Below are 23,392 nucleotides of genomic sequence, written 5' to 3'. Positions count from 1 at the left end.
TACTTGTCAGAATGAGCCTTGAGAAGAGGAGGCTGAGGGGAGACCTCATTGCTCTCTATAACTACCTGAAAGGAGGTTGTAGAGAGGAGGGTGCTGGCCTCTTCTCCCAAGTGACAGGGGACAGGACAAGAGGGAATGGCCTCAAGCTCCGCCAGGGGAGATTTAGGCTGGACATTAGGAGAAAATTTTTCACAGAAAGGGTCATTGGGCACTGGAACAGGCTGCCCAGGGACGGGGTTGATTCACCTTCCCTGGAGGTGTTTAAGGCATGGGTGGACGAGGTGCTAAGGGACATGGTTCAGTGTTTGACAGGAATGGCTGGACTCGATGATCCAGTGGGTCTCTTCCAACCTGGTTATTCTATGATTCTAACTCAAGTTCTAGAGCATTTCTTTTTTCTGGAAAAAAAAATGATAACTTCACTTTACCTCATGTTTAGTAACTGTCATCTGTTCTACTTCCTGATTTCATTTAGCAAAGTCACCAACAGTCATATGAGAAACTAGGAACTCAAACTCAGCTTAAGTGTAAGCATGGCAAGCAAATTAATAGTGTCCATACTTACAAGGTATTTTGAGGCAACAACTAGGTTACCTTGAAAGGTTGTGTGGGAAAACACTTGAGTGAGTTAATTGAGTGGAAAATGTCAGCAGAAAGGTAAAAGGGAGTTTTCAAAATGATTTTTTTTGTGCAATGATCACTTCAGCTGTGTTCTGTTATGTCTTGTTTTAGCAAATGAGTGCTAAAATAAATTGAGTCTTTTCATAGTACTGAACAATTTGTTTTTTTGACTTGTAAAATGCATGTTTTAAGGCTTTGTATTTTAATACTTGGCACTCCTTTCAAACAGAATTGAATAAGGAGAGATAATTTGTGTTAAACAGAGCCTGAACTGTGAACTTATCTTGAATTTCAGCTTCAGTACTTCTTTAATAGGGACAACAGAAAAGTAATTTGTCATATGAGTGCACCAAGCTAGTCATGAGTCAAGATAGCTAATGGGTAATTGCTCTCCACCTTATGCAAACATTTAGTGTTGGAAACATGTATTTTCTGTCTTGATAGAATAAAATATTATCATTATTATTATTTAAATTTTGTGCATAGCATCCAGTGGGAAATCCATTGAAGAATACCACCAGAAGCCTGGAAAGCTGGACTCTGTTGGCAGCTTGTTTTTTAAATGTTTTATACTCGCTGTAAGAACACTGGAGATCCAGGAGTGAATTGCATAAAATTACTGCAGAATATTAATAACAGCTGCAATGTCGGGGGAAGAAGAAACACTGGTGGCTAAAGGAAGAAAGACATAAAATTAATAACTGTGCCTTTAAGTGGACACAGTCCACAGTATTTCAATCTTCTAATAATACAGGGGATATAAAGAAAGCATAGCTGAAGAAACCAACACTGTCCACTCCAGTCTTTCAACTAAAGACAGCTCAACACAATGAAAAGTTGTTTATAAGAAAAATTGTCTAAGCCCCATAAAACACCTCCATCTTTCATACCTTAAAGCAATTGATCATAGCTTTATACTGGAGAGTGTTCTCAAAAATAAAATATGTAGAAGAAAATGTATATAAGTGAAAAACATGCTTAGTGTCTTGTGTTTTTTACTTATAAGAGAACATGAGAGAAATATTTTGACTTACAAATAACTGCATGATGGAATGATACTGACTTTTTTCAGGCGTGACTTATGTGTTAAGTATTTCTCAATGGAATGGGAAGCTGAAATATTGGAAATGTGGTTTTCTTTGGTATATAATTAAACTGTAAATGACCTTTTTGCAGTTAAAGGCCATGCATATATTCTAATTTTAAAAGGGCTTTGATGTATTAGCAGGAAAAAAAATCTGTCATTCCTGCACCTGTATTCTGATTTAGGGACACTGGAGCCTTAATCAGCAGATTCTGCCACCTTCAACTGCACCAGGACATGGCTGGCTTCAAGTTTCCTTGTCCAGTTTAGAGTCCCATGGCATAGTCTGGAAGGAAAAAAATGTGAATCTTAATGCTTTTGCTACTATATAAGTAGAGAAATTAAAGTTAATTCTTATAACTGCGGATTTAGTTTGGATTAATGTCTTAAGGTTTTGTAAACGTTCTGGAAAAAAACACTGCATTTTTCTGCATGATGAATTTTTCATTGGCAGGCTGGAAAGTCCCAGGACACAGTGGCTGTTATCAGATGGAAAAAAGACTTCAGGATTTTTTGTTCTTCTGGTGCCACTAAAGAAATACACGGCCTGTTTCTTAAAATGCTGGAAAGTATTATCCCACTCAATACAGACTATGGAAACACAGGAGAGAGATCCAAACAAACTGCAATGAACAGCTCTTCTACTTAAATGTGTGTAACATCAAAAAAGCAGGGATGAATTGTGTTAACTGGCCTCTGAATTTTGGTCACATTCTGCTGACAAATCTTGCTTTATGTAGAAATACCTTGTCAAGAGAGTCATGGAAGAAGAAAAATACATTTCAGCCAGGTCTAATTGTGTAGGAAAGGGTCGTTGGGCACTGGAACAGGCTGCCCAGGGAGGAGGTTGAGTCACCTTCCCTGCAGGTGTTTAAGGGACGGATGGATGAGGTGCTAAGGGGCATGGTTTAGTGTTTGATAGGAATGGTTGGACTCGATGATCCAGTGGTTCTTTTCCAACCTAGTGATTCTGTGATACTGTGATTCTGCGATTCTGTGATTCTGCTTTATTGACGCTCTTTCAACGAGACACATTTATTTCTTGTGCCATACAGCATCTTTGGACTCAATGATCTTAGAGGTCTTTTCCAACCTAGTGATTCTGATTCCAAGGGGGAAAGACCTGTTCAGGACTCTGCTGGTAGTTGTACACAACACAACTAAAGTTATAAGGCTGGAGAACAGGCCTTATGAGGAACAGCTGAGAGAGCTGGGGTTGTTTAGCCTGGAGAAGAGGAGGCTGAGGGGAGACCTCATTGCTCTCTACAACTACCTGAAAGGACGTTGTGGAGAGGAGGGTGCTGGCCTCTTCTCCCAAGTGACAGGGGACAGGACAAGAGGGAATGGCCTCAAGCTCCACCAGGGGAGGTTTAGGCTGGACATTAGGAAAAAATTCTTCACAGAAAGGGTCATTGGGCACTGGAACAGGCTGCCCAGGGAGGTGGTTGATTCGCCTTCCCTGGAGGTGTTTAAGGCACGGGTGGACGAGGTGCTAAGGTGCACGGTTTAGTGTTTGATAGGAATGGTTGGACTCGATGATCCGGTGGGTCTCTTCCAACCTGGTTATTCTATGATTCTATGATAATTTTGTATCCCTGATATTATCCTAGCAGGACAGGCAAACTGCAAGAAAAAAAACCCAAACCAACACGAAAAAACCCCAACCCATCCTCTATGAGGCATTTTAAGCCATTTTCAGGCTTTAAATCCTGAAAATACGGCCTGAAATTCTCGTTTAATATCCTAACGACGTGGGGAAAGGACTTGAACGGCCTTTAGCTCCCTTTTTCTCTCTGCCCCCGTCCCTCCCTCCCTCTCCCGCCCCCCTCCCCGCTGTTTCTCCCGCCCCAGCCGCCTTCGCCGCCCTCCGGCTGAGCTCTCTGGGCTCCCTCTGTCCCTTCCCCGCCCTCCTCCGGCAAGAAAAGGTCGTGGCGAGTCGCGAAAGGGAGGTGGCTTTGCCTAAAAGAGGCGAGGGAAGAGCCCTTGGCCCGCCCCGTCGGGAGGAGAGAGGTGGAGGGGACCCGGCTTGGGGAGGAGAGAATCACCCCGCAAACACACGCTGAGAGGTTGTGGCAGCAGAGAGCAGCGTTTGGGCTTAGATTTGGGTTGTGTGTGAGTGCCTGTGTGCCTTTTTTTTTTTTTTTTCCCCTCTTTTTCTCCTTCAAAAACATGGCTGAAGCTGGGACGGGCTTTTTGGAGCAGCTCAAGTCTTGCATCGTCTGGTCCTGGACTTACCTCTGGACGCTGTGGTTCTTCATCATGCTCTTCCTAGTCTACATCTTAAGGGTCCCTCTGAAGATCAATGACAATTTAACCACAGGTAGGACGCGATCATCCCTGCGGGCAGCCCCTCCCCAAACCCTTCCCTTTTCCCGAAGGGAAAAGGGAAGGGTTTGGGGAGGGGCTGCCCGCGATGGAGACCCCTGACCCTGTCCCTTCGGATGCTCCTCTGCCTCCTCTTTTTGTGCTGCGAGGGGAGGTGAAGAAGTCAAAATGACTTTAGGAGCGTATAGCGAGCTGTGGCCGTGCCCGAGCTGAACCTCGCTGGGTTTTGGAGTTTTATTTCACCCTAGACTTCTACTAAAGGAGCCTACATATCAATTTTTGCCTAGCAGGCTCTCCGAGAAAAGAAAAAAAAAATCATTTTCAAGCTTAAGCTATCCATACTGCCTTTACTACGTGAATGATAAATGGCAGAACTTCTCTTCCCCCCCCCCCCCCCCCAATGATATCATGTTTTTTCTGCACTTTTGAGAAAAAAACCTGAGAATTTCAGGGGCTCGAGCAAAAATGTGCCGCTTGTTCAGTTCACAACCAAAAGTCGTTTGTGCAGGACCAACCAAAAGTCATTTACATCTCTCGTGCACTCCCCTCGATTCATTTCCATAACAAGGTTATCTTTGTTGCAGTGAGTAAGTATGTAAATAGAGCCCATTTTCAGCTGCAGGGCAGTTCGTTCTTTCTGGGAGCTTTCTTAGAAGCAGGTGGCAAATGTACCTATGAGGGATTCCAAAAGAAAATTGCGGAAAATTCTTGGTTTCTTTGGAGGATGAAAAACGACTGGTTATTATGGGGAATATGCTTGGATTTGGGCAGGGTATGGAGTGTAATTTATATGTTTTCCTATACAATTCATATTTTACTTAAGCATTTTTTTTAACAGTAGTAAAACTTTAATTGTTTGTGATAAAAATTAGCTATCAGTTTATTTTTCTGAATGATAATAAATAGTATACGAGCAAGTTTGCTGGAAGGTTATCAGTGTTGCAATGGACTTTGCTTTAAGACTCACTAAGGCCATGTACCACTGCTGTACTGAATCAGCAGCAACTTCTCTAGTGTTAGCCAGTCTGACTTGAGCAGTTATGTCTTTATCTTATTTTCCCTTCTTATCTACTGCGATCATTTAATCTCTGCCTCCCTCCAGGAGAAGTTTATTTGTTTGGGGGCAGATGGGATGTAACTCCTGCAGTGTCCCTGCTGCTGGGAAGCGGAATGTTATCTGAGCGCTCTTCAATGTCTCTCTGGCCTGTTCTCATTTGATAAGCCTTAGGCAAATCCAACATCAAAGGAGGATTAAAAAAAAAAGATTCAGCATACTGCAATTTTCACTTTAAGCACAGGGAGTAAACACATTAAAACCAGATTTTATATACCATTTTGGTCAACCTTTCTGGATATGTCTTTGAGTGAGCATCCTGTGTTTTTTGACATTAGTGCACACCGATTAGAACTTGTTGCCTGATTCTTAGCAATTTATGCAACACGTAAGTCCCAGGTAAACAGCTGCAGGCTGTGGTTGTCAAGCACCAATATCAGAATGTTTTCTATGATAATTTTCACTACTGGAAAAAATTGCAGGCATCCCTCTGAGACTTAATGAAACCCCTCTGATTTTTCTCCCCACCCCAAGTTTGAACAAACTAATTCTTGATGAACCTTCTAATCTGAGATGTTACTCCAGCTGTCTTCAGCTGAGTCATCTTGATTTTCTTTGAAATGTCTCAAAATGCAAGTGCAATGACGGTATGACATCTGCAAATCAGAGAGATTTTCATGCCTGTGTGTTTTAAAGCATTCAGGGGGTTAAAAAGTCAGAAGAAATTACCATTAAGTCACAAAGTGTGTGGTGAAAATGAGTTACCAGGGTAGAACAATAGGTGCAATGTGGCGTTTATGCATCATCTGTTCCTTAATGAGGTTTATTGAAAAAATCAGCACTGGCAATAGCATGAGGAGGTTTTATTTTGTTTTGTTTTTCAAAGCTTTTGTGAATGTATTAAATCCAATCTGATTCATTGTGTATTTTTTTCCCTAGTTGATCACAAAAGGATACTGTCAGAGGGTTGAGATTGCACATAATGTACCGCAGCTCCTGACCCCAGATGTGATATTAATCAAATGGATTTCAGTGATGTGAAAATAAAAGTATAAATGTTGCTAATAAAACTTCTGCATGACGTAAAGAAATGGCAAGGTGATTAAAAACAATGACCAGACGTTTTCCCAGAATAAGCTGGATCTGTTGGTGAGTTGAGGTCAAGCAAACCGGTTTTCAGTACCACCAGATGCAGGTTCTTCCAGTATGATTTGCACCTCACTAAACAGTGATTTTAAAAGGTTTTAGATCAAATGTCTTAACCTGAGTTCACAGTGGACTGCTGTGAGAAGAGGGGTTGGGTTGATGTGTGAGAGAGTACCTGCCAGAGGGACTGGTACTTGGTACGGTTTTGTGATTTTGTTTTTCCGTATCTGATGTCAGTATTTTTAAAAGGAAGTTGAAAAGCTGGAGAAGATAGTGGAAAAGTAATTTAAGGGCTGGAGAGAAGCATCAGAGTAAGAGAGTTTGCTTGGGAAGTGACTACATTACAGTAAAAAGATATTGTCATGAGGGAGAAATAAATGGCCTTTTAATCATGAAAAGAATAGTAAGAATTCATGACTGGAAGTAGAGGGCAAACTCAATTTAGTCATAATCAGGCATTAATTTTTAATGAAGCATGGATCTGTTGCTAAAGGAACCTTTGGATTTCTCATGCCTGAAAGTCTTCAAATCAGATGGCAAATAAAAGTGACTAGTGCTCATACAGTGGTCAGACAGCCTTAAATCGCCTTTTAGCGGGTGCTTGGGCAGTGGGTTGTGGCAGTCCCAGTAATTACAGATGGTTTCACAAAAGAGTCCACTGGTCACTTCTAGCTGTAAGTTTTGTTAAGATAAAGCATGGAGCCTTTTTTCTTCCTCTTTTGATGTGGTACAGATGTGCACACCCCGAGCATTTGGTAGCTCTGGTAGTACAAGTCAATCATTCTGTGTGATTCATTGGGCTTCCAGGCTTTAAAGTCCTCGCAGTTTGGGCAAGTGCAATTTCAGTAACCTCAGTAGAGTAGGTTACCGTGATAAAATCAAAGGGTAATCTAATCTGTTGTATAAAAAATACTCATGTTAAAGCTTATTGTGTTATTTCATGGGGTTTTTTTTTTCATTTATTGAAGAATGATGTACAAATCAAATCATGAAGTCCTTTCTGAATAAGAGTGTTTGAACTATTATAACTGTACCGTGCCATTAGCCAGGAAGCAAGAAAGGAGACTTAATATGCCAGGCTAAAATACTAAATACAAAATAAGAAGTTGAGGAAGCAGATGTTTTAATGTTATTCCAAAACATTTAAAATAAACATGAGTACTTTATATAGCATGCTGTATTTTCCTCCTGTGTTGGTACTTGCACAATTTCTGAATGCCACATTAATTTGAACTAAGACACACCTCTTCTAAAAATGTGCAACCCTGCTTGTTTTTCCAGACATAACAGTTGGGCTTTCTATTCATATCCTAAGAAGGAGAAAGTCCCTGAAAGTCCCAGTTTTCCCTTTCAAAGCACAACAGAAAGATGGATTTAACAACCAGTACAGCCAGCTTGTGATGAGGCAGACAGGCGGAGACCTGAGGGTTGCTGAGGGTAGAGAAAACAGAAAAGTGTATTTCCTAAAAGTGTGAAGAATATATATATATGGGTATGAGCTTGGGATTGAATCTAGCTCTGTGTCAGCTTCTGCAAGTGTTATTAGCTTTCAGCAGGACACCCTGCTTCAGCTGCACTGGAGCAAGGGCTCAAATTGTTACCCCTTGAACATCTGGAGGGTTAGAAACTTGCAGCATAAAGAACACTAAGTAACGTTGTACTGCCCCATCCTGAGTCTGGGAGAAGGCAGCTGGAGGAGGGAGACCTTCTTGGTGAGGAACTGGTGGTTCTGACAAAGTTGTGTTCTGGGAAACGTGGTGGCTTTCTTCGTTATGATATTTTGTTAGTATTCTGACCTTGCTACTGAAATAGTTACCTGGAATTTTAATTAATATGGGATTTGCCACCATGTAATAGGCTTCCCCTAGGGCCCAGAGTCTGAAACACCGTGCACGGTGCCAGCCATCTGGAGAGGGGAAGAAAGAGGCTGATGTACAACATTGCTTGCAGCACTGGCCAAGACCTGACTATTCACAGTCAGGGTTTGTGCATGCATGGGCAGGAGGATGGAGTAGACGTGTTCAAAGTGTTCTGTTCCCTGTAAACTTAGTATAACAATGCTTTCTCTTCTTCCATTTCATTCTGAAGATGCAGAACAGAGAGAATTTTAGACAGACAGATGCTATGGTGATCTGGTCCACCTCAAATGCATTTGCTCACATGCATTGCACAGACTGTGGTAAATAAAGCACTTGGACCGCTCTTGTCTCATTGAACCCTCATTTTATGAAAACTATCCAGTATTTAACCATGCAAGAAAGCTGGGTGTGATTCCATAAGCAGAACACTGCAGGAGATAAGAGATGGAGCACCCCTCTCAAGTTTAGGCTGTGCTGTCTTAGGGTGATGGTTGCTGACTTAGAGTGGTGGTTGCTGTCAGTGAAGCTCATCTTGTCTTTCTGATCCTCCCTTTCTGGGCTTCCTGACCTTGCAGATACATGCTCAGCACTGGTGCAGTGCACTCCAATAGGCTGCAATGTGAGAAATAAGTAACTTTTCATTCCCGTGGTCTCAAATTGGAGTAGCAGCAGGAAACATTTGCCTGTTATTAAACATTAACTAATGGTCACCTTTTTCCTGCTGGTGATATTTGACCATCTGGAGCTGTGCGTGCGCACACCTGCTGTGGTAAACCACCCTTAAGGCAGAGGGTCTTTTGTTAGCCAGGGGTTTGTCCTCCCTGGATCGGGAAGCATGGCTGCGTGGTGTGCTTGGCTACCGTAGCCACCCTGCCTGTCACGGTGTGTTGGCTGTGATATCATCTTGACAGTGCAGTCAGGAGGTATTGTTCCCCTTCATAAACTTAAGCGTGGGAAGGTAATCATGAGGGTTGGGAAACATTAACCTGATGAAGGCCAGGGAATTTCAAATGGATTAAAATCAAGTGAAAGGCTTCTTTTGAGAAGAACTGAAGGATGGTTGTTTTTACATTTGCAGACAGATAGTTGCTTGGCCTTCTTGCAAAGTCATCTTCCATCGTTGTGATGGGTTTCCCTGTAAGCATCTGCTCTATGAACTACAGAAATGAGTGTGGTGGCATAACCACAGAAAAACTGGAGCAAAATACTTATGCCATCAAAAGGAGATGGAGAAACTACTAATTCCCTGCAAGTGTGATGTTGATGGATTTTTTCTGCATGAGCTAGACTGTTCAAAGTAAAATTTTAAATACATGACCACTTCTGGCAAGGTCAGCATTAATTCTGCTTATGGATTCCACAGAATAAGCCATATAAGCTATATATAGATAGTTTACCCACTGACCAAAAATCACTTGTCTTTTAATTTTTGTCTCTCTCAGAATGTAAATTCTTTTCTAAATACTGATCTTATTTCTCTGCAGTCCTCATGGAATTAAAGTAAACAGTGTTTTGTTTATGCTTAACTTCCCTCTTCAGTTATGTTGGTGGGAGCACCCCGAGGCTCTCTCATTCATAGTGGCTGTGGAGCCTCCAGGCTGGGTTTGGACATTTGAGGTTTCTTTGGTCTGCTGGTTTGGATTTTGCAAAAAACCTGGTTGCTACCTGGACATAGACTAATATTCAAGAGGTTATTATAAAACAGACTTTAACCATTTTAAGAACGTGTATTTTGAGTATGGTATGCTTGGAAGCTCTCCTTTTAATTTTTATGGAAAAGAATATGATGTGCCTGATAGTAGTGTGTTATTTTTGGCAAAATTCTTTGTAGATGAAAACTGGGATTCTTGTGAGGGGAATAAAGCCCTATCAAAACTTGTTAGATGAGTTCCCCAATGGTTGCAGCATACAAAGATACTTGTTTTCTACAGATTTTGGCATTTCTTTATGATTTTTAACTGAACCAGGTTTTTCAATCAGCATCAAATGCAGGAAAGCGAGTGAAGTTTGTAGCAAATGCAAGGTTTTCAGAAAATATTTCTTTAAGAAATTTACTTTCATGCTACAAAAGCTCTAGGAGATTTGCAGCCAGTGTTTCAGGGGAAATGTGTAAGCCAGAGCCTTCAAAATAATATTTGATAAAATCTTGAGTGAGCTTACTGTAACACTGGCTGATACGCAACCGCAGAGTTGTATTGCCAGCTTCTAAGCGAAGTCTGAAGTCCTCCGTGTGCTGGTGAAAATCTTCAGAAGTGCTCTTAAAACTGGGTATATGTAGTGGGATTTCCACTGACTGCCCGGATAAATTTAGCCTGAAAGAACATAAGACTTGTTGTTCACAGAGGTCGTAGGTCCTGATGGTCTGAGCAGCTTCGAAAATAACATGATTCTAAATTAAAGGAAAAATTGGAAATGGATTTTTTTGCATGTGTTTATTTTGTAAACAGAACAAGTGCAAAAATCTAGATTATAAATTTGCCTTTATTTGCCTTTATGAAAGATGCAAGAAGTCTTAAGTTCTGTCAGTGGCTAAAGGACTGAAAAGAGAGAGAAATACATCGTGTGTCAAAGCTCTGCAGTATGTGAAAGACTGAAGAACATGATGCCTGCCATGAGAGCAACACCTAATAGGAATTAGGGTGACGATGTTGGATAAAACAGGGATTTTGGAGGGAATGGTATGCCTGTGTTTCAAAATGGATTCTGAAAGCTGCAGTATCTCTGAGAGGAACTACCCGGAGTCTAGCAAAAGCACATTACTAGCATAAGGAAGATCAACCTGTTTATCTAATCACAGGGAAGCTACAGAGGCCACTTGACAGTAGCTAAGGAGGAGTAAGAGCTTCATCTAGTTGACAAACATGTAGTGAGCTTCCTAAATATTTGGAGTTAAAATGCATCCGTTACACTTGGCAGAACTGAGGCCAAATCATCTGTGGTCTGAAGAAGCAGCCTGGCTGTGAGAGTGCTGCGTGCAATACCTCCACTTTAACAGAAACAAAGAATTGAGGGGTGGTTGCTTACACTGTAAACTACATTGTAGGAAGAAAATAGTGGGGACTGAAGTAACCTTGAATACAGGGAAGACAAATCTTGCAAAAATGGGTGGCTGCAAGCACAGTCCAGAGGAATTCACTTGCGGGTTATGTTTCTAAAGGAGGTCTTTGAGGCCATTTGTGTTTTGACCCAACTGCTCTGGCTCTGCAGCTGTGGCTGTCGTGGTATTAAGACCATCAATATGATGACGATTGCCAAGCTCAATAGACTAGTAATGGGAGCAAAATGGCCTATGATAAAGAGGAGAGCTGACTAGTAAAAATGATACCATATTGAGATTAAAAAAACCCACCCAGCTGTAAGCAATTGCTGATAGTGTGCAGGTATGTTGTGCAAGCGCAGAGGCTCCAACAGTCCCCGGATATGCCAGGACTTTTGTACACGTGCCACACTGCCTTCTCCACCAAGGCCAGGGTTTCTGTGTGAAGTTTGGTCACCTGGCAAGCTCTGTGCTTAAGGGAGAGTTATTTGTCTTGTTGGCAAGTGGTGAAGCAAATAAAACCACCTCAGTGCTGACTTGCCTTGGATGACTGCGCAGTTCCCATGGACTTAAATCTACAGAAATGGTCATCACCATCAGAAAATGATGAACAGTGTCTTTTGTGCTGCAGACACAAATCAGGATTCAGGTTTTCTTATAACAAAAAAGATATTTTAAAAAGATATTTTATATTTAAAAAAAAAAAGCCCCAGATCCAGATATCTGACGGTGTGTTGTATGCAACTTGCAGTTATGTTAAACTGTACAGGGAGAACTAAGTCGTAGGGAAATGAGACCCTGATCCTGCAAATCTTTTATGGCATGACCCGTTCTGCAAGCATGATTCCAGGGGTTTACTGCAAAGGTAATTAATGGGCACGAGTTCTTAACAACTGGGACATAGAGAGTTTGCCAAGGTACTGCAGAGAGCTTGTAGCAAAACTGGGGAGAGTCCCCACTCTCTTCAGTCCAAGGCTGTTTTCTCTCTTGTAATTTGATGGTCACATCTAAGTTTTACTTTTTTTTTTTTTTTAATGAGAGGTGATTCAGGAATGTATTTAGGGTATTTGTCAAAGAATTGAGGGTAAAACCTAGCTTGGTCTTAAGGCCAGACTGTGAGGTGCTTGTGGGGAAGTTGCTCCTCTGATGGCTGTTAGAGGAGGTGCCTGAAGGCCCCTTCCACCTGTTTTTAAATTAGTTCTTCGTGGCACTGGAAGCATCTATTGCAAGATTGTATTATAAACTCCAGCTCGTCCTCATGTCTGTGAAGTGTCATGTGGACCAGTGATGCTGTGAAAATACTAATGAGTGAAAGTTGCTTTGTAAACTCCCAGCACAGGCTAATTGGATTTTTTTGTGTGTTTTTTTAAGTGGGCACTGCTGAAGGGTAACCAATTTTAACACTAAGCTTAAGCAATGATAATGCATTTGAAGACAAGAGTTAATGTTATGCTTTCAGCAGACAGAACAAACAAGTTGTTACTGTTAAGCCTGAGGAAAGGACCTAAATTCAAAGTCCAAATCAAAACTCGCCAGCTGCTGTGAGAAGACAAAGATTTATTATTGTGGAGCCTAAACTGGATATTTATCACTGTGTTAGATTCAGTGCTTAAGTGATTAAGTGCACTTATATATACCAATTAGAAGGATGAAAGTTACTGGGCAAAAATGAAATGCAGTCATCGTAAGATTCCTCTTCTGTGCAGTGTGCCAACTGCAACCGTGAGATTTAATTTCCAGCTCACTTTCTAGAAATAAACTTGGCTTATTAAATGTCATGCCTGTTAGGTTGATGTGTTAGGTCTTGTGCTCAGCAGCAAGACACTCAGAGATCAGATTTAAAGCACAAGAATGTTATAGCTGTCATTGGTTTGTTTTGTAAGGCTGACACTTATTTCTCAAGAAAACATGCTTGTAATCTGAGAGTGCCATAGATGGCAATCTTCACGTAACTAAGTGTTTTGATGGCACTGCCTGATTGTTTTGTGCTGAGGACTGAAAATTGTTTATGCCGTGGCTTGGTCTCGATCAAGGTTATATGATCTACTAATGCACTCAATCTTCCATGTGAAATTTGTCTTGCTATTTTTAATTCTGAAGTGAACTTGATAGCAGCATATGCAGCTGGTACGTTTTACGCGAATCTTAGCTTAGACAACTCATTTCCTCGGTTTTCAGAGAGAAGGTTAAACCAGACCCTGTTAGGAGAGGGTGTGCAGCTGGCTTGTCATACCCTGCATAGGAGGGGACAAGGGGGCAGGGAGTCCCCAAGTGTGACTCAAGCCACTTCTTGAGCAGAAACTGACTGCACAGCAGCAACGTGCTGCAGGTGAGCTGATGAGCCCTTCCTGCTGAGACAAGATGAGAAGGTCTTGTGCAGGGCTGCACTGGTGTAGACTTAACTACTTTTAAGAGCTAGAAGTGTCTCTTCAACAGAGCTTGACTTTATGGGTTTATCTGCCTACTCAGGCTAGGCTTCTGCATAGGGTGGTATAGAAGTGCTTTCTTGTCCCTACGTCTGTCTCTCCATCTCTTTGGATTAAGACAAAGGAGGAATGATACAAGCACAGGAGAATCTCTTAGCAGTAAATATTGTCCTACATAGTTTTTAACTTGGTTTTCCCTCTAGAGATCCTTGTCAAGAGCTTATGGTTTTAAAAGTGCTGATCAGAGCTGTGTCAGCAACAGCCCCAAAAGCCAGGTAGTGTTATGGGGAACACTAGCCATAAGGAGCTCTCATTAGCTCCAGGACTTCTGAAGATGCCTGGTCTGCAGGAGTTCCCTGGACCTGGTTAGTGAGGATTTGGCCTGTATTGCAATTGAAGACGTTTTGTTAGTGGCTGTGCAGGAGCCAGGATTTTGACCCTTGATGTCCTAGCATAGCTTCCTTGCCTCCTGTGAAGGATAAGTAGGAGCTGTCCTGTTTGGGACTAGAGAGGTGGATGGGGCTCTCTGGGTCCCTGACTCCAGTTCTCACTTACTTTTTGCATTACCTTCCCATAAACCACTGCACTGAAAGATATTTCTGGAACTTGATAGCTCTAATGGTTAGATATCTTGGTCTTACTCCAGCCTAGATGCATTCATAGCTGATTTGCATGCATTTGCCCTCACGACAGCCCTCTTTACTTTCAGAAGCTGCACCGCCACCATGAGGACTGGTTCCTAATGCACGTACATGGAGTTTTCCCTCCTCATCCTCTCTTGTGAGCTCGAGTCAGATAGGCTATCTTAGCCTGCTCTTCTAAAATGTCTAGATGTCCTTGATCATGGTAGTAATACTCTACTCTTTCATTTTTTCATCCATTTCTTAATTAGGTAACCAGAGTTGTATGTCATATGCCAAAAGAAGGCTTCATTAACTGCCTTATGTAGTGTAATTAATCTTTCTCACCTTCCACTGAAATACTTTGCTGTGTAGTCATATGGTGAAAATTGACTTTTTTTTTGCCCATATCTCCTTGGCGTATCATAGCAGTATGTGGGAATATAGGTGTGGAGCTGTCATGCCAACTGACCAGCTGCAAGCAGAAAGCCTTGCTGGTCCCTTGCCCTTCACACCGTTAAATTTGATCCAGTTTTGCTGGCAGCTTGTGCATACTTCTGGTTTTGGTAATGAAACTATTTAATAAGGTTCAGTTGACAGCTTCATGGGCTCTCCATATAACGCAGTGTTCCCCAGGCAAGCTGCAGGTTTCTCCATCTCTGCCAGTTCCTCCTCCTCCCCACATCTCCAGTTGTAGCTAACTTCCTATGGAGTTGTCAAATACGTTACTGAAATCTAGACTGTTTAGAGCTATGCGTTTTTCTTGGCTAGAAAACTAGCTATTTTTAATAGAGACACATCTGGTTGGTCTGGCATGATTTATTTATTTTGTGTTTTATCCAATTTTTCATTTACCTCTGCTGCTTAATTTATTGTTATTTTAAAAATTCTTAAGTTTCACATAGTAGTGCTTTGTCAGTAGCCCAGTAGCCTGGGTCTGCATATTAAATATAGAAATATTAGCCATTTGACATAGTCTGGGGAGTTTCATCAGTTTATTAAAACTGTCTTGATGCTGGGCCTGATTTTTCAAATGCCGCTTCTTTTTCAGTAAGATGATTTATGTATATTCCCCTCATCTCACACTCAGCCACGTCTTAAATGTGTTAATTTCTTTGAATTATGACTCTGTTTCTCCTGTCACAATATCTCTTCTCTTGTACTTACTTCTGTTATTTTTTTCTTCCACACTCAACAGTTTTGTTTCCATTCAGAAGTATTCACTTTGGTTTGGGGACTACAGAATCCTATTTCTTACCTTGTTGCTGTCTTACATTTTATTTTGTTGAAGTAATCTTATTGGTTTGCTGCCTTTATTTTTGTATATATTGTTTTTATTCAACTCTTTAGGTATAACTCAATCGGTCTTTCAGCAGATAGGAGTTTCTTTCTATGCCTCCAGTCCTCACCAAAGCAAAGGGGAATCTTTCAACATTCCACGTCTTGTGGGTGTTACTTGTACAGAGCTGATGTTGCTTTATTTTAAAGCCTTGGCTGAAAGATCGGTGTCTGTGAGGTAGAAATGGAATGTAACTTCCCATGATTGTTTTGAGAAAGTCTGTGTTGCAGTTCTCTGTGAAGCAGTTGGCAAAGCTCCTTCTGGCTCTGATGAAATGACTGTCTTGCCCCCAGGGTTTTTTGACTTTAGGTCCTGATAGAAGAGCGTATTTAGCACGAGTGACTCCTGAACACCCTCAGCAAGTTGAAATAAGTCTGCACAGTTGCTGTCTTCCTGTGTTTGGAACATCACAGGTGTCAAGAAACTAAGAACTAATAGCAGTGCAGGTTAGACAGTATGAAACGAAGATATATAGTGAGTATTATGTCTTAAAAAAAGCTGACTTGTCTAAACATAAGTTGTGAATTTTCTCATGTACTTTTATATTTTTAGAGTTGTAATTAGTTATCTTTCTACACATTTTTTTATTTTTTTTTTGAAGTTGCTAGATATTTTAAGCTTTGCAACAATACAGTGAATTTTACATGATGTAAGCCAAACCCAGTAATTATAATCACTGAGCTTAAAATTTTGGGTGCTTCAAGGACTGTTCTGCTGTTTTCTAAAACTCAGGTAGATCTAAAATTCCCCATTTTTCTGCAGGCCACACTGAAGCTGGCAATGACTGATTATGGGACAGCATCCTGATTAGGAAATTGGTTTTATTTAGATTTCTGTATAATTATATAGTACTGTCCCTCTTGTGTTTGAGGGTTTAGGTCTATAAATATACAATTGTACAAATGCTCTGTCACTGGGGTGCAAAGTCAGCCGTTTGTGGGAGTAGTTAGCATCATTTGCGACTTCTCTTAGGTGAGCTAGTAATAAAGGCTTGAAATAAATATCCTATAACATTTTGACAAATATGTTTTTTCCTGGATATGGTGTAGTTCCCTTGCTGGATGGCAGAAATGTGTGGGTTTCTACACTTCTATACTTTATTGCAGGGCCATTAAGGGCCAATTTGTTGGTGTAAATGATGTCATTTTTTGTAATATGGCTTGGTAGCTGCAAATGCTGACCCAGCCTGGTTCATCGGGAGAGCAGCTGCTGCCCTCGGGATCACCCAGGACAGTAGTATCTCAGCTCTTCGACTCTGGGTTATGACTCTTTTGCATCTTTGCAGTGGACCGTTAAAGCTACAGAGTCATCTTTGGTTTAGCCCAGGGTGAACACTGGAGATTTTCTTAGTTTGAAAAAATCCACCCCGACAATCCAAAAGAAATCCAAAAGAAAGGCACAGAGAGAATCGTAGAATGTGCAAAGCGTTCCTCTGGCTGCTGAGCTCCCTGACATTCGCAGCCCCCTGTGAACAGCAGCCATCCTCTTCCCAACCCGCACGTGATCCTTCTGCACAGGCACAAAGATCAATAATAAACAGTAAATGAATAACGAAAGGCCTGCCAACCAAAACCTCTCTTATTTAATTTTGCATTACTTTTCCTTTCCTAATCTAATCTGACAGAGGAGCATTTAAAGGAGAAGGATGCCGGGAGCGATGCAATTTTATGAAGCATTTTCTCACAAATGCCTTTGTCTTAGGAGCAGAGGGGCTGGTGGTGTCTGGGGGGCCAATGTCCCATTGCCGGATCTCACGCAGCAAGCACTGCAGGCTGCAGCCTGGGCTTAGCCCCTTCAGAGACTTTCTCCTCAGAAACCCATTGTCCGTAGCAATGTGTCTTGGGTGGGATAGGCTTTACAGTTCTCCAGATGTATTTTTGTTTGTATGAGTAAGCAGTACAATATAGCTGTAGCCTCGTGAGTGATGCTGCAGCCAGCCTCGTAACTAAGGGCTTTGTCTTCTTCCTTTCCCCCTACCTCTTTCAGTTTTTATCTGCCTTTTGTCTTTAAGGTGAAAATAAATTGGTATTAAAAATAAGTTCGCTGTTACTCTTTATAGTGTTAATTTATTTGGGGTATGTATTTTAAACATCAGGCTGAAATCATATCTACAGGCAATGTCTTCAGAAGCACCCATGGTATTTCATCACCTAATTGCTTTCATTGGTCATTACTTTACTTATTAATATGTACTTATTTATATGCTCTTTATAATAAGGATAGTAATAAACCATAAAGTGCTTTGCTAACTGTAAGAATATCATCTGATATACAATATAATATGTGAATCTACAGTGTCACAATATCATTTCACTCATATACTAGGGTAATTCAGTACTGCGCATCGTAGCCACTGATCTTGCAGGAAGTTACTTAGTCAGTTTGGAATAAAAGTTAATATTAATAAAAGATGCAAGAGTGCCATAAAATAGTAATAAATGAAAAATACACACTGGATCAAACAAATTTGGTTGCAGTGTGTTTGCTCTTTATGAATGCTGTATGTAGCTCAGGAAGAGGATCGTCGACTAACACAGGTCCTCAATATTGTTCTTAAGATATGGGTCCATCTAGTCTGGGGGGTCGCAACAATGTGTGGCAGTAAATGGGAACGTTCTGAAGTTTGAATTCTGTTATTAATGTATAGTGAACAAAATAAACTGTGTATTTATTTACAGAGACTGTTAACATTAGCATTTGGCATCTTGCAGATAAATTTGTAAGAAAGGATTCATTGAATTTGTTTATGAAGGGGATAAGATTATACTTTCAATTCAGCAGATATTTATCAGGCAGAAAACTAACTAGAAGCCAATCCACTTGCATTTGAGTCACTTCCATTTCCTAGTGGTTGCCATTCAGATGAGAACACCAAGATTAGACTTCTGTTCTGCACTGTCTGTTGGTAGGTATTTTTTTCCCCTTGTCTTTGCTAGTTCCCTTCTGGTCCTTCCCTTAGCGCTTGAGCTGAGCCCTGCAGCCTCCCTTGCCTAGGCTGCCTTAACCACATTTTGCATTTGATACGCAGTAATGTGAGCAGAAGTGGCAAAGTCCCTGTACAGTTTATGCGCTAGAGGGCATCCTGTTAAAGATGCCAGAGGCATCCGGGGGGAAGGAAAGGCCTCTGTGGCCTATAGGAAACGCAGTCCGAAAAAGACTTAGGTCTCTGTGTGTGTCAGAGCGTCTGTTTCCAGCTGTGGGCACATGCACACACAGGCACAGCCTCATGCAGCAGACTTGTGAATGTGATGGAGCCCTTTCACACAGAAGCAGAGATCCGTAACAGTCAGTATATTGCATCAATTTATCCACAGAGGGGAGGCATTAAGTTGAACACAGTCATGTGATAGATAACAATATCATTGTAAGGCCATCCTACTACTGATGTAGCCATAAGGCAAAGTCACGTTCCACCCTTGACCTTCAGAAGTGTGCCTGTGTGCTGGTCCTCTAGATTGCTTTTACAAGGTCAGATGAAAGACAAGATCCTGGTCTTCAATAAACTGAAGCAACAATGGTGACCACAGTAAAGCCAGACTATCTTAAGTAGGGCAAAAAGCAGAAAACACAGGACTGGGAGACTGATTGTTGACTTAAGTTGTCTCATATTTGTACCCCTGAAATGATTACTGCAAAATAAGCTAGGCTGCGAGTTTGAAACAGTTGTGGTGATGGGTGTCACATCTGTGTGCCAGTGCTCCTGCAGACTGAGGACTTACAGACAGTGGGGAGAATTGGCATTTGAAACACTGAGGAAGTGCTGGCTACTGGCCAGCCTGCCCTTGCTCAACCCACTGCCTCAGACGTTGAGGTCGCAAAGCACTCTTACGGACTGTAAGTAATTTTTAAGGCTCTGGAAAACTTTATGCTTCAGCATTGGGTGGCAGCCTGCAGTGGTTGAGGAGCTGCCGTGCTGTTTGGCAGGAGCAGGTCAGGCAGAGAGAGGTGAGCGATCTCCAGCCAGAGCCACTGGCCGCCCTGCTGCAGCACAGCCTGATCCACACGAGAAGGCTGGTTTTGAATACTGGTGCAGAACATCTCTGCATGTACAGTCCTTCCCTTGACCATAACTTGGGGTGCTTTCTTGTGGAGCCCAGTGTAAGCACAGTCTGACCTGTGCCCAGTGCTGGCTGGCTTATTCTGTACAAAAAGCAAAATGAACTTAATTCCCTGAAAGTTTGTCTCCTCCCCAGTTGTTATAGATTTCATCTATCATCTGCCTGAGCACTTTTGCATACATTCAGAGGTGGGTTTTGTTGGTGGCTTTGTGTCTGTAAAAACAAATTAGAGGTAGTAGTTGTTTGGTTTGGGGATTTTTTCACCTGAAATACAACTGATCCTTTCAGGCACCTGTGGACATTGATGTAAGTCTTAAAAACCAACCCTTTGATTCATTATAATCTTTATAAAAGAATAATAAGTGTGTTCATCACTTGTAGCATTTGACATTTTTTTATCAGGCATTTGTCAGGAAAGAAGTCATTGCTTTCCTTTGATACTTTTGTCTGCCTTGCTAAAAGAAGTTTGTTTTTTTATAAATCATCATTCATTTATAAATCAAATCAATTGAGCTCTAATTCTCTTCATTCAGTTTGTTCCCCAGCTGCTATATGTTCTTTCTGTGGACTGCCATTGATATTTTGTTTATGTACAATAGCAGTGTTTAAAAATATGAGCATGTAGGTGGTTACAGCTGCTCAGAGAGTTAAAGCAGACTCTTTAACATCAGGTGTCTCTGGAATACTACACATCTGCTTCACTGGGGTTTTATCCATGAGTTTATTTGGGGAGTTTCAACTAGACTGAGACTCTGGTGAGTTACCTTTATATGGCTGTGTATTAAATGCTAGTTTCTGCCTTTATGTGATGTATCCACATAAACTAAAGATAACTGTAAGCAATAAAAGATGAAAAATAGCATTGCAGGTATGGTTTAGAATAGGTTGCAAAGTGCTGAGAAGGTGTCAGTGTTTTGTAATGACAGGTTCCCACCTGCTTGGTGGTTATTAAATTGATTTGTGTCTGTGGCTTATTTGAACAGCTACCTCAGCTAAGGAGACTTAGCGTAGTAGGCATAATAGGTAGAAGCAATTTGAATACTTAAAAATTTTTATATTTTTGTAGGAGCAGTCTCAGCTGTGTTGTGCTTTTTATGACAGATGTTCATAAATGAAATGAAAGTATTTGCTGGTGTGTTATCAAGGCAGCAGCTTAACTAAGACTTTTAAGAAATTTCAAAGAGAGAATACAAGAAGATAGATTTGTGTGGCTACCAGCAACTCACGTCGAATGTCAAGGGCATAGGGATAGGTGTTCTGTTCCGGTGAGTCATCTCCTACATCACTTCACATAATATATATTTCATCTTTGTCCTTCCTTGCATTTACCATGGCATAAAATAGCATGTTAATTGGAAGGGCAGTGACTTTTAAGACTTTTAAGGAATAGCTGCCTTAGTAGGTAAGGCCTTGGCCTTTCCTTAGCTTACCACATCTTCTAATGCTGAACAACGATGGCTATGTCAGAATAATTAAAAGAAGGTTACAGGTTAAATTGCTACCTATGGAAGTACTTTGAAAAACTAAATTTGCCCAATTGTATTGTGACTTTGGAAGCTGTGAAGTGGGGCTTACTGTGTATTTTGCAAGAAAAACAATTCTTCATATGTAAAGGAAAGGCCAAATAATGTGTGATGTATTGATTTATTTCTTGGGTGTTATCCTATATCATTTTAGCGTCAAGTTCTCATTTGCTTTCCAGATCTTAAATGAGTGATGACTTTCACACTCCTCCTCCACTTGTGTTACAATTTACTTTCCTCTTGCTTCAGCCATGTCACAATGACCCCTTCCCAAATTTTGCGTGGAGGAACACAGACAATGATATGGAACAGATTCAAAATGCAGGTATTGCTTGCTTTGTACAGTCTTGACCCGAAATTTAGGTGAAAAGCTTTTAACATCTAGTTCAATGGGGAGAGAGAGAACATAAAGCTTCCTTTCTATACTTGCATCCTTTACGAAACCTTTGAGGGGCCATTGCAGATAACATAAAAGGTATTGTGTCTTTGCTGGCATACATTATAATTTATTCTACTCATGCTTGGAACTAGGCTCTCTGCTTTCCTGGGAAAGGTCCTTCAACTGAAAAGAAATAGGCAGGAAAGATGAGGTTTAATTGTCATGAAAGTTCATTTTAGCGATCAGACGTATGAATTCAGTGTGTTGTGGGGAAGAGTGGGAAATGATACTTAATAAGCTGGAGAGTGTCATCCAGAGACTAGTGAGAAGCAATGCCTTCATTACCATGCAATATAGTTAACGCCCATTTACAGTACTGCTGTAAAGTCTTAGTGGAGGCAAAATCTTGACATTTTTACTCAAAAGGCAAGTGAATCCCTGGCTGTTATATAGCCCTGACCTGGGGTTATGGAGAATAAAAACCAGCTGAATAATGGTTAGACTTTGTTCAGTGTGAAAGCCAATGCAGTTGAAGCCTTCTATGGGAAACACCTCACTGCTGTTGCCCACCTAATTTGTGCTGCAAAACCAGGTATATGCATCTGGACAGATGTGGCAAGATGAAGCTCAAAACACATTTTCATTCAGTGGTTTTGCTTGGTTCTGGTAGTAACCTCCATCCCTCAGGCAGGGCTGGCATGTACGGTGACTACTGCTGTGCTGTTACACCAGCAGAATTTTGGGGGTTACCCCAGGTACAGACAGTGGTGACAACAGGTGTTCACAGTGAGAAAGCACTTAAGACCTCACCCGCAGCCAGAAATACCTGTAAGACCACTGCCTTAGTCTTGCTTTTGCAGAGTGTCACATAGACAGCTCTAACTTGGGACGAAAAGGACAGTCTCCTGTTCAAACATAATGTAATGTATGATGAAAGCTCCTTCAAGTTAGGCTGGAAATCATTCAAGAGTTGCCTGTTATCTGTAAAGCAGGGGTTTTAATGTGTTCTTCATATTTTTGAGCAGTATTGTGTGTGCAAGTATGCTGTGCTCCAGAAACTGTGTGGAACCTTGAAACCTCTGTGGTGGAGTCACTGAGGTCATTTATAGTGATATTCTGAGGGAGATGAGAGGTCAGTTATCTTTTGGGGAGGTGTAGGGGTTTTTTCCCTGGGGAATCAGTAATACCAGATGCAGCCAATTATGTAAAATAACTCTTAATGAGCAGGTGCCAGTTATAATCTGCCTCTTCTTGTTCATTTGTAATTTACTTTCACTTGCAAGTTTGCCACATCGCTTTCCTTTTGTTCCTCTTTTGTCTTATTATACCGTTGAGTTTTGCTGGTTCTTGACTTCAGCATCATCTCTTCATAGTGACTGTAGCAAGTAAATTATGTGTTTAATGAAAACCTGCTTTCTTGTACTGTTCTCAGTTGGTCCCTTATTTAATGGAATGGCTACTTTTTTGCCATTCTGCTTCTTTATTCTACATACATGTACAGTATTCATCCTCCTTCAACTCTTATGTGAACTAAGCAATACTGATTTTTTTTTTTAATCTTACAATTTTTATTTTTACTGTTGAGCCTCCCTATGCAGTCATCTCTCTTGAATAGATTGGTACTACTCATAAGGTGTAGGTGAACTACAATATATAAAGAGATTATATATTTCATATTCTTTGCCATTCCTAACATCATGTTTGTTTAGCTGGTTTGGGTTTTTGTTTCCCTATTGGAGGGGTTTTTTCCTGGCTCTGGCTGCAGCTGTTCATGGAGGGCGGTGATTCTGTTGAGCTGGGTACAGCAGCACCCAGATTTTCAGCTCAATCTATTGCTCTGTATGGGGAGAGAAGAAAATGTAGGCCTTGCGTTTTAAATTTAGTAACTTCTAGTAATTTTGATGATTACTAAGATCACTTT

General features: G+C 41.1%; 1 protein-coding gene across 4 annotated transcripts in view; it reads left to right on the top strand.

Moving 5' to 3' along the window:
• Positions 1-3,839: 3,839 nt before the first annotated feature.
• The window catches only part of ST7 (suppression of tumorigenicity 7), a 147,300-nt gene continuing 127,747 nt past the window's right edge, over positions 3,840-23,392 (top strand). For 2 of the 4 annotated variants that reach the window (XR_011336846.1, XR_011336847.1), the window contains exon 1: positions 3,840-4,025. Coding sequence is in view for 1 of the 4 variants with exons in the window: in XM_069850874.1 (XP_069706975.1) it covers positions 3,875-4,025 (151 nt within the window). In the remaining 3 variants the exon portion in view is untranslated. The remainder of the gene's footprint in view (positions 4,026-23,392) is intronic. The other 2 variants (XR_011336848.1, XM_069850874.1) reach the window with 2 other exon arrangements.

The sequence above is a fragment of the Phaenicophaeus curvirostris genome, chromosome 1, assembly GCF_032191515.1.
Source record: "Phaenicophaeus curvirostris isolate KB17595 chromosome 1, BPBGC_Pcur_1.0, whole genome shotgun sequence".
Taxonomy (NCBI): Eukaryota; Metazoa; Chordata; class Aves; order Cuculiformes; family Cuculidae; genus Phaenicophaeus; species Phaenicophaeus curvirostris.
Note: the sequence above shows the minus strand (reverse complement) of the source record. Positions and strands in the feature narration are given on the sequence as shown.